The 23,437-nt window shown below is 50.0% G+C and overlaps 1 protein-coding gene across 8 annotated transcripts in view; it reads left to right on the top strand.

Annotated features, from left to right (window-relative positions):
- Window positions 1–23,437, top strand: part of Tacc2 (transforming acidic coiled-coil containing protein 2) — a 73,938-nt gene that overhangs the window by 19,661 nt on the left and 30,840 nt on the right. For 3 of the 8 annotated variants that reach the window (XM_052760841.1, XM_052760839.1, XM_052760838.1), the window contains exons 2-4: window positions 4,648–4,784; window positions 17,223–18,522; window positions 22,364–22,424. In XM_052760841.1, coding sequence (XP_052616801.1) covers window positions 4,648–4,784; window positions 17,223–18,522; window positions 22,364–22,424 — 1,498 coding nt within the window. Of the gene's footprint in view, window positions 1–2,462; window positions 2,715–4,647; window positions 4,785–17,222; window positions 18,523–20,429; window positions 20,466–22,363; window positions 22,425–23,437 lie in introns of those variants that run through there. The other 5 variants (XM_052760840.1, XM_052760836.1, XM_052760834.1 and 2 more) reach the window with 4 other exon arrangements.

Below are 23,437 nucleotides of genomic sequence, written 5' to 3'. Positions count from 1 at the left end.
TTAGAGTTAGCCAGCTGGAGAAGAATGTGAGGCCAGGCTCTGACCACCCAGAGTGAGGCACAGGATCGGTTGGCACTATGAGTGGAAGCCCAGCAGGACCTTGGGTGTGCTCAGGTGTGCCTGCCTGCTGGATTTAAAGCAGCCATGCAGCCTTCTGTAGAAGTGAAATGCTCTGTGTTGCTGAAACACTGCAGTGCATGGCTGTTTCCTTGGGGCCCCAGGCCCTTGTCCAACAAAGCCCCTTGGAATCTCGGTAAAACTTGAGCAAAGTGTAACCAGTTAATGGCATGTTGTAAAACGGTAGTACCTCTTCATTTAAAAACACCCATGTTTCAGTTATGTGAATACACATTCATGTGTCATGGATACATTTGTATTTAATGTATGTGTGTGATGTATCTGTGGCTCCTGATCTTGAGACTATTTTGTTATAAATTGACAAGTAAAAACATGAAGTTTAAACTAAGCCACAAATGTAGGGAAATAAGCCCTTGTAGTCCATTTTTCCCTCTACCTGACTCTTGTTTGCGGGACAATTACTGAAGCATGTCACTGGAGTTCTTTATTTCATACTGTGTGGAACAGGGATTTGTAGACTGCTTGGTTAGAGTTTAAAGCATTGTAGAGGTTCACATTAGATGCTCGTGTGTGTGTGTGTGTGTGTGTGTGTGTGTGTGTGTGTGTGTGTGTGTGTAGCTAGAACTTGAACCCCAAGCCTTGAGCATGCCAGGCAAGCAAAGGCTCTACCACTGAACTACATCCCCCAACTCTAAGAAATGTTTTTAAACTATACTAACACAGCTGGAGAGCCCTGCAGGCCCTGGTTTCCATAACCAGGACAATCTGTCATTTCCATCTTTCTCCTCGTCTTCAGACCCCATTGTGGTGTTGAGTATTCCCCCAAATATTGCCTCGTGCTGGTGGATGAGTTGGCTTGTGCAGTTAGGTGGCTGTCTATTTGCCTTGTAGAGAACCCAGCCATCACAGGATAGACCGTTAAACATGCAGGGCTGTTAGTAATCACTCCTTTGGATACGTAGGGGACTTTCCCTAACATGGTGTGAACAGGAGAAAGATCAGCAAGGATAGCGCTGGTACCCCTCACCCTCAGGGTCTCATTTGCAAGTTCATTTAAACCGCTTACTTGTTCTCTGTGATAGACTGTATATAACGAGAACGTAAAAACTGTGCTTGCTAAGGATGCTGGGAAGCCGTAGATGTGGTGGAGACACAGCGTCAGGGGTTGATGATTTGAGAATGGAGCTTTGATCTTCTCCTTTGCTGGCTGCAGAGCCTTGCAAAACAGCTTGCTTCTCTAGGCTGTGGTTTATCTGTGAAACAAGCCTAATACATGCAGTGGTGGGGATTGAACCCAGGGCCTTATGCATGCTAGACAAGCACTCTACCAACTGAGCTATATCCCCAGCCCACAGTTCTGAAGATGACAGATAAATGTACGTACACAATAGACCTAGGCTGCTGTCTGATACATAACTGAATGTTCCACAAATGCTGGCTGTTGTACTTTCCATATAGAAACGCGCACGTGTGTGTGTGTGTGTGTGTGTGTGTTATATGTATGTGTATATTATACTCTTGTGTTTAATGTCTTATATTTATACATACATACATACATATTATACTCTTGTATTTACTTACCTGGTAAACATAACATTTTCATGTCCTGGTAAACATTTTCTTGAAATTTGGAGGGGTTTTAGTAAATTGTGACACCATTTCTCTTTCTGATACATATTTGTGACAAATTAATTTCCTCTTTTTCTCCATTCTGAAAGTGTGTGGAGTCTCAGCTGTGTAATTATTTGTGCTTTGCTAGTAAAAAGGCAAACAAACCAACAGCCACAGCGCGGTGGGTCTTGAGCAGCGGGACTCACGCTGGAACTCCACCCAGCTGCTTTATTCTTGTGCACAGATTCTTAGTGGGCGGACTGCAGAAATTCTCGCTCTCAGAAGAGTTTTTAGGCCCCTGGGAAGCTGAACGCGGAGGAAAGAGCGAATTTTAAAAGCTGCTATCTGCCTCCCCTAATTAACTTGCTCTCTGCTCCTGGGAGGAAGTGTGGAAATATGCAAACAAGGCCAGCAGCACCAGAAGTGGCCCGCAGTGGCCTGTGGTGTTTGGATGCACACAGTTCATAGTAAAAAGACGATGAGGCACAATGAGCCTGGTGTCCTCATTCCTTGCACACCCCAGGCCCGGGTGAATGCGGTCCTCTGAGCAGGTGTGCAGGCTGGCAGCTGCTGCGTCTGAAACCTCATTGGAATTCACAGCTAGGATGCAAGAGCATCCGGCCCCTCCTTGTCACTTGTGCTACTCAGAAAGACCAGGGCCCTTTGTGTTCCAAAGCCTTGAGTTGCCAGTGCCCAGGGTTGCAGAAGCAACTTTTAGTCTCTCTCTCTCTCTCTTTCTCTGTATCTCGGCTTGAAAAGGCAGCCTGGGGCCTCCAAACACAGGAGATGCTCAGCTCACAGCATTCCTTGCTGGGAGACCGGGGCAGCTTCCTTTTTTGGTGATGTCATGAAAGAGATAGGAGCAAGAATATTATAGGTGGCAACTGGGGCTATTTTTCCATGGAGATGACTTTTGACTCCTGGCAGATGTGGCCCCCAGTGGAATGGGCCCGTTGGATGTGGGCAGCGGTGAGCGGCAGTGAGGACTCCGGGCTGCTAGCTGCCCAGGGAAGCTCCAGAAAGAGGCAAGTTAACTGGGTGTGTTTTGTCATGGCTGTCCCTGATGTTTATGGTATGGGTGCTGGGGTGAGGAAGTTGTTTCCCAGGACTACATCCCAGGCCTAGCAAGGTGATCAGAACATTCATTCCCCTTTACCCTTACCTTAGTTTGTGTAACCTCCCTGTGTTTTCATACTCTGAAAACTTCACCTACCAAGATCGGTTGCTGTCCAAGTGCGGATGGAACTTAAATTTTCCCCGGAGACAAAAGCTGAGTCCCTTAACATTAATATGTGAGTGTAAAAGAAATCAGCATGTTCCATGTTGTGTTTGTGAGAATTGAGTATTTACTAGTGAAATCGAATACAAAGTTGGCTTTAGCTCATTGGGTCTCATCAAAAGCAGCTCTGATGTTTTTGCTGATTTCTTTGAGTCCCAAACATGATACACAGTTGGAGATAACCTTGAACTTCTGATCCTCCTGCCTCAACCCCTAGTGCTAACATTGTACAGGCTCAGACCACTATGCCTGGTTTATGTCATGTTAAGGGTTAAACCCGTGGTTTTGTGCATGTTAGGCAATAACTACCAAGTCAGCTGCATCTCCAGCCTTGATGTAGATGTTCTAAAGGGAACTCGCCAAATGGCTCATTTCCTGGGTCCTAATGGACAGCAGAGGGGTTTGTTGCTTGCTGATACTCTGCTGGCCGGCTGGTGGTCTTTAGAAGAGGTCACCATCTTCCAAGGTCACTGGTCCTGTGACCCTGTGGAGCTTGAATGGCTGTGAACCTCTCACAGTGTTGGAGGAGGCTCATGTTCAGTGATACCCATGTGACCTAGTGCACTGAATCCGGACATGCCGTGTTCTGTCTCCTGCCGAGACATGACCTGATTATAAATCCTCAGCAGTCCTGATGTGCAGTCCTGTGTAGCCACCATCCTGGTGGTTAGCCTCCTCCGTCCTTGCCAGGGATCAGTTGGCATTTGGGTGCAGTGGAACTGTTCTGAAATGGGAGCCAGCGTGTTGCTGCTCTCCACAGAGGCTGCCCTCACAAGTAAGGGTGGCCTTGGTCCTGTGATCATCTCGGGGCAGTGGACTGCTGCTCTGTGTCTTGTAGGCAGCAGGAGAACTTAGAACTCAGTTCCCCATTCCTCTGGCTGAGATCAAGTAGCTTGGAGAAGCAGGAAGAAGGCTTGGCCACCGACTTCTTGTTACCGAGAGAAACTTTCCTTGGTGGGCTTTTGGCCCAGGTCTCTGCAGGAAGAGGCTTCCTTGCAGGTAGACTTCCCTAGGTACCACCGAGAGCTGTCACCACACCACTGAAGAGTGGCTGGCTGTTGTTTGTCCCTTGGTCTGCATATCCTCCACTGACCGACTTTGCGGCTCTCCTTTACTCTATAGATTGTCATGCATCGCCTTCCATCTTAGGCCCTGGGTACAGTGAAAAACAGGCCAGCCTATCTGCATGGCGATTCCAGCCCCACAGAAGAGACCAGTAAACATCTAGAAGCACAGGGAAGGCAGGGAGGAGAAAGGATGGCAGGCTGGGTGGAGAGAGAGTGAATGCAAACTGAGTTTATGAGATGAAGCTCCTAGAGGTGGGCTGGATTCATCGTGGTGAACAGTAAAAGCAGTCTCTCTATCCCTTAGACTGACTCAGTGCCAGGTAGTATAACCAAAATGCATCCAAAAGCCCAGGCAGTGTGTGTGAATTTGTCACTAAGGTGAACATGTGTCTTTCAAGTTGAGCTACGTTCAGAATATATTATCTGGTCTTAACGAGTGTCAAAGTTCCTGGGAATCATGCTTCGAGGTGACCTTCACACCTGTCTCAGCAGTTGAATTGGGTGTTTGCCCCAACTCTCTGTGTTGCAGAGTTAGAAGGCCATGCCTTCTCAGCAGAATCTCTACTTGGCACTGGCTTACCTGTGTTTCTTATCTCTCTCTCTCTCCGCCAGGAGTTCCGACTCTGAGGAAGCCTTTGAGACCCCTGAGTCAACGACCCCTGTCAAAGCTCCACCGGCCCCACCCCCACCACCCCCTGAAGTCACCCCAGAGCCTGAGGTCAGCGCTCCACCAGCCCCAGAAGAACCAGGTAACCAAATATCAGGAGCCACCAGCTGTAGGGGACAGAGTTGGCTCTTGGACAGTCCCCAGCCCACTTGACTGTGTTTTATGCCTCACTGGTTTTTATGATGTCTAAGGGTAAACAGAGTGGGTTGAGCTGTGTGTGTCCCGGAAGTGTTTCTGTTGCTTGAGCTCTTGCAGGCTTGGGGGAGCTTTGAGGGTTGAAATAACTGGGTGTTGGAAATTTCCAGCAGAATCTTCCGTTCACCTGTTCGACCCCTTCTCCTGTATGAGTATTGACACGAGACAGCTCAGTTCACTCTATGCTTGTATTCTAAGGCCACCTCTCCCAGGCTGGGGAAGGGACGTCAGCACATGGGTAAGAAGAGTCAGTCAGTGCAGAATGACCCTTTGGTACTTCTGGGTTTCCTTCCTGATTGCTTAACACTTGCCCACAGCTTTTCTCTCCTAGGAGGAGTTAAATAGCGCCTTCAAGTTTAGATGTGGAGGTCACTGGGGGCCAGAACCAATCTCAGGGTACCTGTCCACATGGATACTGTTCGGTGTGTGTCCCCATTATACCAGAGGAGATGGAACCACCTCTGATGGGAAGTTTAGTTTAAAGCCTGACAAGAGACATAGCCTGATAGAAATGGCCCCACAGGAACCAAATGGCTCCATCCTTAGACCTGGGTAGTGCTTGAACGACCCTGCTCTGGCCGTCTTTAGGCTTCAGCCCTCCCCCCTGACAAGTCTACAGAGCCAACTCCCTTTAGACCATGCACTAGGTACTGTGGGTAGTCACTTTCAAGGTCCACGGCTTCTCCTGGCCTGACCCTATCTTCCTGATGGCCTACTCTGTCTACAGAGGGACCAAGAATAGAGCTGGGACCTGCAGGCTGAGCACTCACAGCCTGGCTGGAGGCATCCCCAGCAAGGATGGAGCCTCGGTCTGGGCTCACCCTCACTCAGGAAGCAAATGCCTTGTAACTGAAAATAATGTTTTGGTCTTAATGTTGATGTGGTTTAAAAAAAAAAAAATGGAGCCGGGCGGTGGTGGCGCACGCCTTTAATCCCAGCACTCGGGAGGCAGAGCCAGGCGGATCTCTGTGAGTTCGAGGCCAGCCTGGGCTACCAAGTGAGTTCCAGGAAAAGGCGCAAAGCTATCTCGAAAAACCAAAAAAAAAAAAAAAAAAAATGGATGGAATTTTTTTCTTCCTGCCAAAGAAGCAGACCACTGATTTAGAAAGTATATGCAGTCCCAAGGTTTAGTTAGTTTTAAACAGCTGGATGCCTTGGGCCGGGGAGCAGAGCAGGGCAGCTTTCATGGGACTGGGTCCTTCGCTGAGGGCTGACAGGGATGGTGTTTCCCCTCTCATGCTCTCCACTGAGTCTGTCTAGATGCTGGCCTGAGAGGGGCATGGTGGGTGACTGTCTTGAGTTAAGGTGGAAGAGCCAGAGAACTGTCCGCAGTTCTGAGACTTCAGTGCCCCTTCCTCCGTTTTGTGTGATAACACAAAATGAAAAGGCACTTTCCATATCACTTTTACAAACTCATCCCTAGTTGGATGGAAAGTGGCTGAATACCCAACACTTTGTAGATCTATAACTCAAACATATCATTAAGGCATGCACAGGGGAAGGTCACTTTCGTGGTCCTTGGTACATCTTCCAGGATTTCCTGCCCAGTCCTCTGACAGCTCCTGGGAGCTGTTTACTTCCACTGAACCATCTGTCTAGCCCCATATTAAACTTGAGACAGTTGAGTAGTCACACCACACAAAAACAGGACACAGCCTCCTTTCTATCGGCTTGGAATCAGGTGTTCAATGGTCTGTATCTGGCGACTGTACACTGGTTCAAAGGGCAGTGGAGGCAGCAGGCAGTTACTCTGGAGGACGCTGAGCACCGGGATCTGGAAGCATGTTGTGGTTTCCCTCCTTGGTTACACACGACTTCCTCCAAGATGGTCTCACATCTAGAATGGCTGTTCCAGCTGAGACAAAACGTAGACAGGCGACATAGCATCCGTCCTGTGGAGACTCCCAACTGGCACTGTGAATTTACTTCTTATAATCATCTTCATTTTTTAGGCTATGTGACCCATTCCTTTTGTCCTTTGCTCTTGCTTCCTTCCTGGTCAGTTAGATCCAAAGGTGACCCAGGCAGGAACTGAGGACCACTGGGTCCCTCGTGTATGGTTTCCCCATAACACGGAGAATACTGTAAGTCAGTAATGCCATGTTTGGGGTAAGTGGAGACACTTGCTGTTTTCATCCTTTGAAACATATCCTATCCTGCATATCCCCTTTAGGCTTTAAGCCAGTTACTCTATTTATTCTCCCATGAATACAAGGTTGTCTTCAGAACAGCCAAACTCAGAACCATTTCATTACCACCCCATGCTTGAAGCGAGGAGTCAGAAAGTGGGATGAGGTGTTAAGTAGGCCTGTATGTTCAGATGGGCTCCATCAGGACTGACTTGGGGCTCTTCTGTTCTGGGGAATGACTTTGGAAAGCTCTGAGGCCTTGATGTACTGTGAATAGAAGCCTGGGTCGTCCATACTAGATGTATATCCCAGTGCACCGCTGGTTTTGGCCGTGATGCTTTGGAACCTCATCGTGTAGTCTGAAGTGTGGCCCACATTGTGAACGAGTTGAGTCCTGTCTAAAAAGGTAAAGGTAAGCTTTAGAGCAGGATGGCAGCCCAGCACAAAGTGGCAGGAGCTCTCCGCCAGTCAGATGTAAATGGAGAGCTTCCATTTGCTGGGCTCTGGCTTTTCAGTCTTCATCACGCTGGTGTGCAAACTGTTGAGGGGCAGCAGCTGCCTCAGGACAGGGAGGGCAGCGCCAGCCACTCCCCAGCTTCTTTTTCAACAAAGCAGAGGATCATCTCCATTCTTAATAACAAACACACACACAGCCCCGCCTCTTACTTAAATGGCAGCTCATAAAAGGATGAACATTATAGAGGCTTAAGAGATAACCTGTGTGGAGGGGGTTGGCGATGCTAATTGCCCCTGAGTCACAGTCCCTGGGAACCTTTGACCACACCTCTTGGAGTCTTTGAACAGGACTTTAACACTTCTCCTTTGAAAACTGCAGTGAGCCTGTCAGTGTAGAGAATATCGTCCGGAGACCTGAACTGGGGACTGTCTGCATCTAAAGCACCCACCTCCTTGGGTTGGGCTGTACCAAAGATCTCCTGATTTGTTGCACAGGTTGGAAGCTGCACCCCCACACCATCTTCCCATCCATTCTGCAGACCCGCCGGGGGAGGGGGGTGCCGCAAAGGCGTGAGAAGGCACTGTGCTGCTTGCGTGGGTCCGTGCTGGGGAGAAGAGGGTTTGTTCTGAAAACCGTGGGAAAGAGAGGGCAGGAGAGGAAAATCCATTGTTTACAGTTTTCCTCTGCAGAATGCCTGGAATGTCACTAGAGGAGCCCCAGGAAATAATAGGCGAGACCTTGGACGGGGAGAGTACAAACATGGTTCTTCGTCCTGGAGACCTGTTTGACAGAGCGGTCACTTACCCTGTGCTGGGTCCTATGAGCGTGTTTGTGCCCCATGGCACAGAAGCACAGGATGCTGAGTGCCCACCTTGCATCTGTCCCCGTCTGAGGAGCCCAGTTTTCCTGCGTATAAATGAAGGCAGCAGCATGCACGTTCTGGAATCTCTCCCCTTTAGCCTCTGTAGGACACTCGGCAATGTCATCCCCGAGAGATGTACTTAACTTTCACCTGATTAAATAATAGCTTTGGCTTAGGGACCTTCCCTGTGTTGGGCTCCTAGTGGGGCCTTTGTCTGCTTCATGTCCCTCTTGGAGAGGGAATTATCCCTAATTTGAATAACACCCCCTTACTTTGAGGTCATAGACCTTCCCCGCATCCCACAGTATGTGAGGGACTCTGGGATGAGAGCTCTGGCTTCCCGCTCTCCTGTGCAGCTTGTCTGTGCAGGGGTTGCCTGGTACTTCTGGCCTCATAGGTGCTGAGTCCGTCGCTGTGCCTGCCAGCACTCAGCCATGAGCCAAGCAGCTCTGTCAGCTGGTTCCCAGAGCTGCAGCCTGAGCTGAGCCCCACAGGATGGTCAAGTGGGCAGGAAGTAGGTGGTCAGTCAGGGACATAGTGGGAGAGCTGAGGTGAACTCCTTGCCCATCCTTTCTGGGACATTCTTCTCACGGTGAGAAAGCCTGTCTGCTCATTCTTGCTGGCACCCTCCTAGCCCGGAGAAGGGCTCTCTGAGGGCCTGGATGGTGATTGGAGCTGCTCAGTGTGCCTACACATTTCCTCTTGCTGGAAAGAGATGGCCCGCCGGTTTCTGGTCTTGAACTACTTCTCTCGATATTAGCTGTCAGCAATGCTTCTTTCGTCACTGGGTCTACCACAGGAGGCTTGTTTCTGTACGTACTGGCATCTGCTTTCACCTCCTCTGAAAAACCCAGGTGTGACCCAAGCCCCCTGGTATTGAGATGTCCCTCTGGGGCTGTAGAACAGGGAGCGGGTGTCATTGGCATGGGCAGAGTCTGAGGGGCTGTGACTATTATTTCCTGGCACCAACTATGCCCTAGGCTGGACCTTCATGTGGCCTTTCATGCCATCCTCACAAGAACCCCTGGCTTACAACAGCAACAGATTTATGAAATAACTTGCCCAGAATGCACAGCCTCAGCCTTGGCCAGCCTGCCCATAGGCAGTGTAGCTTGTGGACAACAGAAGTTGATTGCTCTGGTTCTAAGACTGGGGTTCAGGTTTGGTGTCTGGAGGAGGTCAGGTTTGCCAGCAGCACCTACCTGTGCCTCACATGTCCTCACGTGGCAGATGGGACAGACAAGCTCCCTCGAGTATTAACCCCATGGACACTCTTTCCCGTGACCTAATCACCTCCCAGACGTCTTGCTTTGAGAATGAGATTTCTGCGTGGGAATTTCAGAGGTCATAGATGCTTAGTCTGAAGACACAAGTTGAGGAGCAGGGCTTTTCAGAGTTGGGTCTGGGTGCCACAACACTTGGCCCAGCTGGCTTTCCGGCTCTTTCTGATGTGAATGTTAATATGTACCCAGGTTTCTGGAACAAGTGAAGCTGTTGGGGACTCTGACATTGGTCTCTTGCCCTGCGATAGGCACTATGCAGGTAGAGGGCAGTCATTGAGCAAGGGGCATGGGAGCCCACTGCAGTCAATCCAAAGCCCCATTCACCTCAGGCTAGGAGGATGGTAGGAGGTTGTGGCTGCATAGATAGGTGAGGAAATCAGGGAGTAGTGACCTCAGTGGCCCACTGTGGCCGTGTTCACACTGCCCTGAGAAACGTGGGTGGAGATACCAAGAAGCTGACCAGGCCCTGGTCCTCTAGACACCCATTTACTTCCCTCTGTGACCCTACTGGAGAGTCTGGATGCAGCTCCTTATCCATAATCCTACTCTAAACCCTGGCAGCCCTATGAGTTCTAGTGGACCAGGGATGCCCTGGTCTCCTAGGTGGGTAGCTCAGCCCAGGGTCCCCAGGAAGGACGGGGCAGCTGTTGCCCTGATACAACATTTAATCATTATCTTAGGTAGGGTTTCTATTGCTGTGATCATGAATGGAAGTCAGAGCAGGAACCTGGGGGCAGGAACTGAAGCAGAGGCTGTGGAGGGATGGTGCTCACTGGTTTGCTGTTTGCGGCTTGCTCAGCCTGTTTTCATACAGCACCCAGGACCACCAGACCGAGGTGGCACTGCCCACAGTGACCTGGGCCCTCCCACGTCAATCATCAATCAAGAAAATGTCCCACAGGCTCACCAATCTTACGGAGGCATTTTCTCAGTTAAGAGTCCCTCGTCCCTGGTATGTCTAGACTTCTGTCAAGTTGACACAAACCATCCTGCACAGCCATCGTCGTAGCAGTGGGACAATATTGGTGTCTTGACAGGTGTCCTGGGGTCTACGACAGTGAGCACGGCTGAGGAGCTTTGGTAAAGGACTCTGAGCTGATATGCGGCAGTCGTTCGATCCCTTCTTACTCAGTCCTGGACCCTGGCACTGCCTTCTCTGAACCAGGTTGCACTGGTGGCCCGTCGCCTTGCTGCTGCCTCTAGCTTACCAAGGGGGCACTTTTAAAATATGTCTATTTTCAGACTTTTTTTTTTGTTTTTATGAGCGTTTTGCTTGTATGTGTGTTTGTGTACCATATGCTTGCCTAGTGTCCAAGGATGTCAGAAGAGGGGTCAGATCCCCTAGAACTGGAGTTATGGATGATTGTCAGGCACCATTCGGGTGCTAGGAACCAAACTTGAGTTTAACTACCCTGTTACCTCTTTCTAGTCTCCAAAGGAAGCACTTTTGTGCAATTTCATTTGTTGCGCATGGTAACATTTGAAGGAGAAGGTTTGAAGAGATGACCATTTTTAAAACGACAAGAGAATCTGGAAGGCGTGATGAGCCACTGGTTCAGCCTAGGGCCTACCAGAGTAGACTGTGGCATTCTGGGTGGGCAGCTCTCTGGGGGAAGAGACCAAACAGGACAGAAACGGGACATTTGCTGTGCATGCGGTAGAGCTGGGACCCAGGTTCCAGCTCAGTGACCACCCCCAGTGGACTGTCACCACAGAGGTGCCCATGGATTCCGGTAGGTGATGCCACTTGCACAAAGCCCCCATGGATCTCTCACCATCCTGACTGCCATGTCACTTAACTTCTCAAAGACTGGACCATAATGAGAAAGGTCTAATTTTCATAGACTCTCCCCAGTTTCATTGTCGTTAGTTCCCGTCTTAGTCAGGTTTCTATCGCCGTGAAGAGACACCACCATGACCATGGCAACCCTTATAAAGAAAAAACATTTAATTGGGGTGGTTCACTTACAGTTTCAGAGTTTCAGTCCATTATCATCATGGTGGGGAGCATGTCAGCATGCAGGCAGATGGTGACTGAGAGTCCTACATCTTGCAGGCAACAGGAAGTCCACTGAGACACTGGGCGGTATCCTGAGCATAGGAAACCTCAAAGCCTGCTGCCCCCACAGTAACAAACTTCCTCCATACCCACTCCAACAAAGCCATAGCTCCTAATAGTGGCACCCCCTATGAGATTATGGGGGCCAGTCACATTCAAACTACCACAGTCCCAACGTCTCGATCTCTGGTAAGCCTCTGGGATGTGAGGGAGGTCTGGGAGAAGACCTGACGACACAAGATGGACACCCAGGAGCAGCTCAGAGGGCCCTCCTCCACAGGTGAGAGTTCTTAGGACTCAGCCAGGTCTTTTAGAGAGAAGGGGCCTTGCCAGAGGCCTTTGCCACTCTTGCTGGCCCATTTTGGGCGTAGTTTCTTGAGCTTTGTGTTTTGGATCACATCCAAGGAGGGCAGTGGACACTGTAGACTTGCCCCTGTCTGGGCCTCCTCACAGGGAGTCAAAGCTCAACCTCACGACTGACCCTGTCCTGTCTGGTCACCCTTAATCCTCAGGCCATTGTGTGTCTTACTGGATGGGAGGGAAGCTTTAAGATTGAAGTGGGGGCTGGAGCGATGGCTCAGTGGTTAAGAGCACTGGCTACTCTTGCAGAGGACCTGAATTCTGTTCCCAGCACCCACATGCTCCCCAGCTCACAACTGTCTGTAACTTCAGTCTCAGGGAATCCAGCGCCCCATTCTGACCTCCTCGGGTATCAGGTACACATGTGGTGTACAGGCATATGTGCAGGCAAAACACCCCTACACATAAATTTTTTTTTTAAAAGTTTAACATTTAAAAAAGGGAACCAGCCCCAGGCTTCCCTGACCAGGACACTCGCTTGTGGCACCTGTTAAAATAGAAATTCAAAGCTCTGTCTCTTCTGGTCTACTCTTTAAGAAGGGATAGACTGAGCCGGGCGGTGGTGGCTCACGCCTTTAATCCCAGCACTCGGGAGGCAGAGCCAGGCGGATCTCTGTGAGTTCGAGGCCAGCCTGGGCTACCAAGTGAGTTCCAGGAAAAAGCGCAAAGCTACACAGAGAAACCCTGTCTCAAAAAACCAAAAAAAAAAAAAAAAAAAAAAAAAGAAGGGATAGACTGATCAGTGGGTGGAAAAATGGGACATCCAGGTTTTAATCAGTGTCTCAGAAGTGTTTTGGGCTAGACAGGTTTGGGAAATCTTGAATTTATCATATGCTTGGTCTGGGTTACCTACAACTCCCGGCAAAATGCCACAAGAGGACCAAGTAATGCTCTGTTGATCTCCGGTAGCCTGCTTTAAAAGGAGACCTTTTCCGTATTAGCGTGCTTAGATGGCCAGCCATGCTCCCAGGGGGCTTGATTTATTAGTCAGTTGAGAATCTGAGCATATCAGGATGCCAAGGGTTCACTCTGGCCATTGCATCCCTGTCCCCGAGAGAGTTCACAGTGCAGGAGGCAGAGCTCTGGCCATCTCAAGTGTCACTTGGGAAATGCTCCAGCAAGGCTAGGAAGTGTGGCCTCCAGTGAAGGTAGGGAGACTTCGGGTGGGTGATGTCAGTCATCAGGGCACTGTTTTTCCTCTAAATCCCTTGTTTCTGAATGCTTCTGTTTAGCTTAGGTTATGTTGTGTAGCACGGGTGTTGTAGACAGGATTGTGTTCCTGCTTTGTTGCCCAGCACGGGTGTTGTAGACTGGATTGTGAACCTGTTAAATCTACATGTTGAAGTCCTCACTCCTGGTGTGGTATGGTAGAGATAGGGTCTTTCAGGTGGTAATTAAGGTTTGTGGAGTCTTAGGGTGGGTCCCTGTAACAAGAGGAGACATCAGGCCAGAGATGATGGCACAAGCCTTTAGTCCCAGCCCTCAGGAGGCAGAGGCAGGTGGATCTTTGTGAGTTTGAGGCCAGTCTGGTCTATAGAGTGAGTTCCAGGACAGGTTCCAAAGCTACACAGAGAAACCCTGTCTCGGGGGATGGAGGGGTGGGGAGGGAGAGAAGACATCAAGGATACATCTGCTCAGAGGAAAGGCCATGTAAGGACACAGCCAGATGTGACCACCTCAAAGTCAAGGAGAAAGGCCCCAGGAGAGGCCAGACTTGGTGACACCTTCATTGTGGACTTCCGGCTTTAGGACTCAGGACAACAAGAAACATATTTCATCTCTGTTGTTGAAGCCACCCCGTCTTTTAATGGAGTGGGGGCAACTGAGCTGATTCGCATAGCTGAGACGCCTCTGGGGACTCTTCACATAAGCTGCAGATGCTGACCTCCCCAGGACTGAACTAGAAGTTAGAGCCAGGAATGCGGTGTGGACTTCTAGAGGCAGCTTTCCCAGGCTTACACCAGGGAGTGCAGCGGCATGTTGACGTCGATGGAGTGGTTTGGGTCCCATCTTTCCTTACCTCTGTATTTAAGGTGTGTCCCGTAGTGACCGACACTGGGGGCACCCCAGATTTAGGGTGAATGAAGTCTTCATGCAGATCTATGTGGCTATGTAGCAGTCTAGTGGGAACCCAACTGGACATGCTTACCTTGCAAGTCAGGGCTTGCCCGTGGCAATGATGTGGGGAAGTTATCCCAACCTCGTGATGGACCACAGGGAGAGCCATTCTGCTCTATGAACCATTCCGTAAAATAGCAACTCCCAACCAGGGACAGCGCTGTCCTCCTGGGGACAGGAGGCAATGTCTGGGACATATTGTCACAACCAGGATAGAAGGTGCCACCGGCATCTAGTAGGTCAAACTAAGGATAAAGCAAAGCATCGTTAACACCGAACAGGCTGGCCCCCACGATGAGGGACTGCCCCCAGGCATCCTTTGGGCTGAAGATAAGAAACTGCAGCAAAACTGGGTGTCTTTGCCTGTGACTCAATTAGGGAAGAGTACTTCTGAATAGGAAAGCCAGGCTAAGTAGGCAGGAAACCGAAGCAGATGTTAAGCTGACTGTCTGCTGACTATTGCACAATGCAAGGAAAACTACTGACATCTGAAGGCAGCCGCGGCGATGGAAGAGATTGAAAAGGAAGCTTGGCACTGGAGGGTCTGTCTACAGAAGTGAAGGGATGGCCGAGGCCCCTCTCCCTGCTGCCAAGCCCATGTGACAGCACCTGGCCCCCCTCAGCATCTCTGGTCCTCTGCCTTCTGAACCAAGTATCCCGGAGCAGCCACAGGGCAGGAAGACGAGGTTGCTGCTGACCAGAAGGGGCTGTACTTGAAGGCTGGAGGACCTCAGAAGAGAAGGGAAGTGACCTCAGAAGGAAGAAAGATGGACACCTGTCCTGAGATGAGAAGGAAGCAAGTGTGTGTGGTGGTGGTAGGAAATAATTTGGTGCAAAGAGCTGGGATCAGAGACTGCAAATGCTTAGGACATGTGTGCCTAGTGGAGTTAGGGTTAGGGGAGAGATGGGAAGGCCTGGAGCCAGCACTGGCTTCTAGAATGACAACAGGGAGGCTCCCCCAGGTGCTTGTAAACCAAAGGATGTTTATTAAGTTTTCTGAGGGACAATTTTCCAGGTTGGAAACAGAGTAAGTAAGCCTCTTTCTGAACCTGAGAGGCTTGCATTTCCTTGGGCTGTTATCTCCCACTTTCTCAGCCAGGCTCCAGCTGTGGGGTTTGCCTGTGAGCAAAGTTAGGAAGCACCGTGAGAGGACCCCACCCCCTTACAGCAGAGAGCATCCACAGCTCAGAGTGGGAGGAAGTGGGGTGCCTTCTACAGAAACGGACTGACTTGTTCGAATGTGAGCCTCTCCCACACCTGGGGGATTGGGACGAAGGATAAGACAGCCATTTACAAAGTAAAAATGGAGCCGGGCGGTGGTGGCGCACGCCTTTAATCCCAGCACTTGGGAGGCAGAGGCAGGTGGATCTTTGTGAGTTCAAGGCCAGCCTGGTCTAGATGAGCGAGATCCAGGAAAGGCGCAAAGCTGCACAGAGAAACCCTGTCTCGAAAAAAACCTAAAAAAAAAAACAAAACAAAACAAAAAAAACAAAGTAAAAATGGAAGACACCCAGGCCATGTGTCACATGAGTTTGAATCTCATGTGACACATCCTCTTAGAAACTGTCCATTTATCTGAAACTCAAGTGTAATGGCTTCCTGGACTTTAGCTGGAAGTGAACCTGGAGAAAGGGGCTAATGCATCATAATGTCTGTCTCTGTGCACAGTCCATCAGTCCTTTGCAGTCTGACAGTCCATCAGTCCTGTGCAGCCTGTTCTATTTTATGGTCTGCCTTCCGTCGTAGACCATGGTACAAGGTTTTCCTTTTTCTAGCAGAACAGCTGGGAACCCAGAAATCCGCGCAAGGGCTGGTGGGTTTCCTGGGAGCAGTGGGGCAGTGAGATCACTGGGCATCCTTTGGAGTCCCTGAGCATGTTGGAAGATAAGGAAGCAGCCTTATTGGCTGGAGGAGTTGGATGAGCTCAGAAGCTGGGAGGAGAGGGCTGAGAATGGACAAGAGGCAAAGCGAGAGTAAGGCAGGCAAGCAGGTTGGTGGGAGAGGGTCCAGGTCGTGTCTGGAGGGGCAGGTGGCAAAGGGCAAGCTCAGTCTTGCTCAGTTGTATGGCCTTCTCACACAAAGCCTTGTACATTCTTCCCAGGGTCTAAGCAGTCAGGATCAGGGTTGACTGTGACCGTATTTAATTTGCCTTCTTTGTTTCCTGCCTTGCTCCTGTCTGACTTCATCCACATCAGCCTCAACATTATTTTTAGAACACCCCAAGGGTACTCTTACCCCAGGGCCTTTGCACACAGAGCCCTTTCTGTCTAAGGTGCTTTCTGTTTGTTTTGTGAACTTCCGGGTGAGGTTACAAACAAACCTGATAGGACATGAATGACAGACTGAAGTAGCAATCCCCTAGAGTCAGTCCAGCTTGGCCTTACTTACAGAGTGTGGGTAACCCCCAAACAGCCACACCACAGAAAGTCACTTCGGCATGGACGACAGTTTCTCCAGAGCTACAAAGATAGAGTCCTCCCTTCAGTTGGCACTCCACGCTCTACAAAGAGACCATACCCAGCTTGGGTATGTGTAGGAAGTAGTGATGGGACGCTCAGGGGAGGGTCATTAGACCCTCCCCAACTCCTTCTTCATGAGGGACTTGTCATCAGACCTGATCTTGAGAGTCCCTTGCAAGTAAGCAGTCACCGGATGCTTTGGTAGGATGATGCCTTGGTGGCGATGGCAGTGGCCCACAGGCCAAGAGGACAGTGCTCTACAGCCAGACTTTATCTCTTTCCTGATTGTTGCTCAGATTCTCAGCATGACCCCTGGTCAAGGTCAAGCACTTAGTAAACTGCTTTGGAATGAATGAACCATGGGGCTTTTCCTTCATCAGCTACCTGGCTCTCGTTATACAGATGAGGGCACTGAGGGAAACCTGCCCAGGGTCTGGAGCCAATGATGCTATGAAACCAGGATTTGTTGCCCATACAGACAGGGGTGCCCCGTCTTTGGAGTTTATCAACCTCTGCAGAGTGGGGATCTGGCACAGAATGAGAAGTGTTCTCAAGTGTCCCATGCCTTTAGGTGACATCTTTGTCTCCTTTCCCTCAGGATGCAGTTCTGAGCCGGTTGTGGTTCCCGATGGCCCTCGCAGCGACTCCGTGGAAGGAAGCCCTTTCCGCCCTTCACACTCCTCCTCGGCGGTGTTCGACGAAGACAAGCCCATAGCCAGCAGTGGGGCGTACAACCTGGACTTTGACAGCATCGAGCTGGTGGACAACTTTCAGAGCTTGGAGCCATGCTCTGCCGACTCCAAGGGCCAGGAGTGTAAGGTGAGCACGCGGAGGAAATCCACCGAGTCCGTGCCCCCTTCCAAGTCCACGCTGTCCCGCTCGCTCAGCCTGCAAGCCGGCGACTTTGACGGTGCTTCCTGCCCGGGCAGCCCCGAAGCGGGGACCCTTGCCGCAGATGCGTGTGGCACAGGATCTAACAGTGCCTCCAGCACCCTTAAGCGAACTAAAAAAACACGGCCGCCTTCCTTAAAAAAGAAACAGGCCACCAAGAAACCCACCGAGACCCCTCCAGTGAAGGAGACCCAGCAGGAGCCAGACGAAGAGAGTCCAGTCCCCACCGAGGAACACCTTGCGCCAGAGACAAAGACGGAGTCGGTCACACCTGAGGGCACTGGGGGCACCTTGTCAGAGGAGACGCCCCTGGAGCCCGCCGCTCTGCCCACAGCCGCCTGTCCTTTGACTTTGGAGAGTGAGGAAGACGTCAGCCCTCTGGTTTCTGGAGGTGGCCGAGTGCAGAACTCACCCCCTGTGGGGAGGAAATCAGTGCCTCTTACCACAGCCCCTGAGGCAGTGGAGGTGACCCTATCGGATAGTGGGGGGCAGGAGGACTTGCCTGCCAAAGGGCTCTCCGTGAGGCTGGAGTTTGACTATTCTGAGGACAAGGGTAACTGGGACAGTCAGCAGGAAAACGCCCCTCCCACCAAAAAGATAGGCAAGAAGCCAGTTGCCAAAATGCCCCTAAGGAGGCCAAAGATGAAAAAGACACCCGAGAAGCTCGACAACACCCCTGCCTCACCTCCAAGGTCCCCTACCGAACCCAATGACATCCCTATTGCTAAAGGTACCTACACCTTTGATATAGACAAGTGGGATGACCCCAATTTTAACCCTTTTTCCTCCACCTCAAAAATGCAAGAGTCTCCCAAACTGCCCCAACAGTCGTACAACTTTGACCCCGATGCCTGTGAAGAGTCCCTTGACCCCTTTAAGACATCCTCTAAGACCCCCAGCTCACCTTCCAAATCCCCAGCCTCTTTTGAGATCCCAGCCAGCACCGTCGAAGTGGACGGGGATGGGTTGAATAAGCCCGCCAAGAAGAAGAAGACCCCCCTGAAGACGTAAGTTCAAGGAGGGAGGTGGTGAGGATTCAGAGCGGGTGTGCGTTGCTGTGAGTTCCAGTCCTGCCTGCTGTGCCTGGGGAGTCCCCGGCTGCCCTCGTCCTGCCCCCCTTCCCCTCCCCCTCCCCCGTGGCTGTCATGACACCGTTTTTTGTGTCTGTTTTCTCCAAGCAGGCAGGACACACGTTTCCTTTCTTTGTGCAACCTCCGTGCTATCATCCCCTCATCCCCGAACCCACAAAGTCCTTGATCTTTTGCCTTAATTAATCGGTGGCTTGAAGTTTTATGTTTAGCCATTGATGACCTCTCAACTCCTGGGGACGATGGGAAGTTCTGTAGAAAAGGAGCAGACCTGGCTACCTTCCTGTTGGTGGCTGAACTCTTCCCTGGTTAGCATATGCATTGCCTTTGGATTAGCTGAGACATACACCCTGCAAAATACCGTTAAGTGTACAGCATTTGTTCCTACCTGCTAATAGGACTTTCACTCAGGGGCCACATAGGGTAGCAGGCTGCAGGAGGCCCCAGATGGAGAGAGCTGCTGCATGCCCTCCGACGAGTGTGCCCTCCGACGAGTGTGCAAGAAACAGGCTCTTTCTTGCCTTCCCACTCTCTGGTCATCTTTTTCAAATAAGACTTGAAAGTCTCCGTAAGACCTGAGGAGATTTGCAGGACCTGGACGGGGGAAGCAAACCCTCCAGTCCCTAGGAAGAGTGGCTTTTGTCCACACACACGTGCCAGTGGTTCCCCCTGGCTGCTTGGTGTTGGTGCCCTTGGCACTCATCCTGAGAAGCCCAACTTTGTCCGCTAGAGGTCCATTCCTCAGGACCTGTAACCTGAGGACCATGTGCCCAGTTGCTACAGACGTCCTGGCTCTCTTGGGAAGCATCACTGTAATTTAATGAGGTGGAGAACACTCAGCCTCCCATCCCAGGGCCGTGGAACAAGCCCCAATGTTGGCCTCTCTGGGTCTGGCTTGAATAACACAGGGTGACCCATCTGCATCGGGTATCTGAGAATAACTCAGGTTCTGCTTTGTGGGTTGCTCTATCACCATCTTACAGTAGCTGAAGGCCATTCCAACTCCAAACATGGACTTCTTTTAGTTCTGTTCCCCAACCAGGCCCTTCTTAGAGATACTATAAGATCCCTATTAGAACCTTATTTTTAAAAAAAAAAAAAATTTAACTTTTATATCGATTCTTTTTCATACAGCATATTCTGATCACGGGTTCCCTTCCCCCAACTCCCACTTACCCAAATCCACATAGAACTTGAAAGTGGAATAATAACCAGGCGGTGGTGGCGCTTGCCTTTAATCCCAGCACTTGGGAGGCAGAGGCAGGCAGATCTCTAAGTTTGAGGCCAGCCTGGACTACAGAGTGAGTTCCAGGACAGCCAGGGCTACACAGAGAAATCCTGTCTCAGAAAACAAACAAACAAACAAAAAACCCAAACAAATAAAAAAGTGGAATAATACCCAGAAATGCTTACACTTCAAAGCCGTAACTTCTCATCTTTAGAAAGAGAGTCATCTGTCAGCCACCCCCTTCTTCTGACCCCAAATTGTATTTTCCCCAGTTGCTTTCTCCTTTGCTCATCAGAGCTAAGAAGGTTGGGGAAGCTGCCCCTGTGTCCTGGCGTCACCCTTAGTACACGTGGGTCTGCTGGTTTGGAAGACTATTGTGTGGAGGCAGAGCTCTTAGGTACCAACCCTCCAGCTGGTCAGAACCTGGAGAGGAAGCTGTGTGCCAACAACCCCTTCCCAGAAGGCTGGACTGTGTACCCTGGAGCAGAATCCGCTATGGATGGCTGCCACATCCTAAGCCACTAGTGCCCGGTGTCTGCAGATTTATCTTTGTGTCAGTTCCTTCTGTCTGTCTCTCTTCTTTGTCTTCTTGTCTTAGGATGGTTGAAGATGTGATGTCTGTGTGTTCTCTGTTGTAAGTAAATTTAATGCAGTCTGCTTCTTGCACCTCCTGTGTGGGGCTTCCGCCTTGTTTCCGCTTGCGGCCCCTCTCCTTTCGTCTCTGTGGTGGCCGCTGTGTTTCTGCGTAGAGCTTGGGAATGATGATGGGTCGGGGCTCCCCTGCCGCCAAGGTTACTTTTCTGTTTCACCGTGATTAGCATGAGACCTGCTGAGCTGTGCAAACGTGATTAGCCAACAGCTACCTGCCTGTCCGCAGTGGAACCCTTCCCCTGCTTGTTTGTTTGTTTGTTTTTTTCTTGGTGGGGGTGGGGTGCGTATCTTCATCTGAAATCCATATATTGGTTTTTAACTCCTCATTCCATTCCTTTGTTGTAAGTTGGGCTGGCGGGTGATTGCTTTCACTAGCAGGATGCTTTGTATTAAGCACTGCAGGAAGCCTGGGGCAGAGACTGCCCTGGCTGTTTTTTGTTACATTATGAGGCATTACCATTTGGGCTCTTCCAAATTCATGCTTGCAGAAATCTGAGGGAATGTGGGATCAGCTCAGCATGGAACCCATGGCTGAGAACCACTGCCAGAGTGCCTTGGGTCATGTTCTTGGCTACTTATGTCTAGACTGGATATTAACATGTCTCATCTATGGGTAGCCCCACCAGGCACCAATGCAACTGGCCACCTGTGTGCCTCTAGTACACCATACCCTAGCCAGGGCAGAGCTCAGGGCTCTCGATCTATGTTCCTTTCAACCTTCCCTTACAGGGGAAGCTGACCTGGACCCAGGCTTCTGGCAGCTTCCAGGGTAGCATGGAGTCTCCCAATTCTGTCCTACCCAAGCAGCTGCTTTTTAGTATTTTCAAGTCATCTAGCACCTATAAAAGTTATATATTTATATGCATGAATAAATATATGCCTTAGGTTGGGACTGGACTGTTTTTATGGCAAATGCCATAAATGCTGTAAATAACCATTTACAGTATTTTCTTATGATCAAATGCCATTGTTGGAGTGTTTTATTTGAGAGTACACAAGGAAGGAACTTGGGTACCGAATTTCTCTACTACTTAGTTAACGTGGGAAACGGAGGAGAGTGATAGGACTTTAATTGAGGGACCCTGCCTCCTCCATACCTGAGCTCTAGCCTTGCCTGGTCCTAAAACCATGCTGGGGAGAGCTGGAACCAGGAGAAAAGGGCCAGTTGTAGGTTGAGGGTGTTCATTTTTAATTATAGAAATGACTCCCAGAGCATGGTGGCTCATGAACCGAATATTACTACTTGTGCCCAAACCATTCCCTTTCTCCTGGGGTCGGTCTGCCCCACCTCTGTTACCTTGTATGAAGGAAAAAGAAAGGGAGAAAAGAGTATGGAATCATGTGCACAGCCAGGGAAAGGCATAAGACACAATCTTCCTCGACTCTGCCTTTAGTCAGAATCCTACCCAGAGTCTCTCAGAGCAGAAGAACCCATTGCTCTCTGTGTTCCTGTGAGTACAAAGGGCTCCCCGGGTCCCCACAGGATCCAGAACTTTTCTGTTTCTGCGCAGGCTCCTCTGGCTATTCATTAAGAGCTGTGTCTCCTTGCCCATGTGAAAATTGGATCCTGTTAATTAGTGCCATGAGCCTGCGGCCCCTCCCCCAACCTTAGTTGGCTCAGAAATTAGTCTCCTCACCACAGGTTTGCTGTATAATAGTAAGAACAGTTTGTTAAATTTAGCTGCATCTTTCTGGGTCGGTTCTCCAAAATGGCTTCTCTGTAAAGGTTTCCAGCTTGATGGATCTTCCCCTTGGGGGCAAAAATATTATCAGTTAAAAAGTCAGAATGAACTGTTGGGTAGGCGGGAGGCTGGGTGGTTGCCAGGTGTTTGGGAATGACCTGTGACCCTGTGTTGCTTACCTTTCCCATTTTATTTACAGTGACACATTTAGGGTGAAGAAGTCACCAAAGAGGTCTCCTCTGTCTGATCCACCTTCTCAGGTACAGCACTCCCTTGATCCCTTGAGCATTATTACATTGCTAATCGGGGAGTTAATGCTCCTTTGTCTGTACACACACACACACACACACACACACACACACACACACACACACCCCATTCATGCACTTGTGTAACACACACATGCATATACACACTACTGCACATGTGCACATACACTGTGCACACATGCATACATGCACACCAAAAAACAGGGAGAGCAGAGTTTTCCTTTTTTCTCTTTACGGCGTGGAGTGTTTTAACCACCCCCTCAGTTTGGTGGAGATCAAGGTGTGTTCTGTGAGGAATTAGTTGAGAATAAGGGCAAGATTTTATAGTGGGAATTCTTCTAGTCTCTTCTGGCCATTTAATCTTCTGAGAACTTGCATCAAGTTGAGAGGGTCTTTTGAAATCAATGGACACAGAGTGAGAAAATGAGGAGGTGGGGGGGGGGGCGGAAACTTGACTATCAGGAATAACAAATTACGCCATCAGAGTTAGAGTGGGAAGATGAGGGACGCTTACCCTCAAGAAGCTTGGGGCTAGAGAGAAAGTTTAGTGATTAAAAGTACTCACTGCTCTTGCTGAGGATCAAAGTTCACTTCCCAGCACCCACATGGTGGTTGGTTCACAATTGTCAGTACAAGGGTTCTACCACCCTCTTCTGGCCTCTGTGGGTACTGCATGCACATGATGCACATAACGTACACACAGGCAAAACACTTATACACATAAAATAAATCTTTAGGAAAAAAAAGTGGGGACTTGAATTTGTTATGAGTCTCTTTCCCTCTTAGTGGTGTTTCTAACAAGCTCATTTCTTCCACCTTCCTCATAGACCAAGGAAGGTAATCCTCAGGCAGGCTTGCTACCATTCTGGGTTATAAGACAAGGTGATCTTCAAATCAAAACCAACTTCAATTGCTGACCATTGGGCAGTGAAAGAACATACCAGGACCTCGGCTCCAGGGATAGGAGAATTGAGGTCCAGCTGTAGCTCTCCCCTGGGTTCTCA

Source organism: Peromyscus californicus, unplaced genomic scaffold (genome assembly GCF_007827085.1).
Source record: "Peromyscus californicus insignis strain IS unplaced genomic scaffold, ASM782708v3 Scaffold_4__1_contigs__length_199733344, whole genome shotgun sequence".
In the NCBI taxonomy this organism is placed as follows: Eukaryota; Metazoa; Chordata; class Mammalia; order Rodentia; family Cricetidae; genus Peromyscus; species Peromyscus californicus.
Note: the sequence above shows the minus strand (reverse complement) of the source record. Positions and strands in the feature narration are given on the sequence as shown.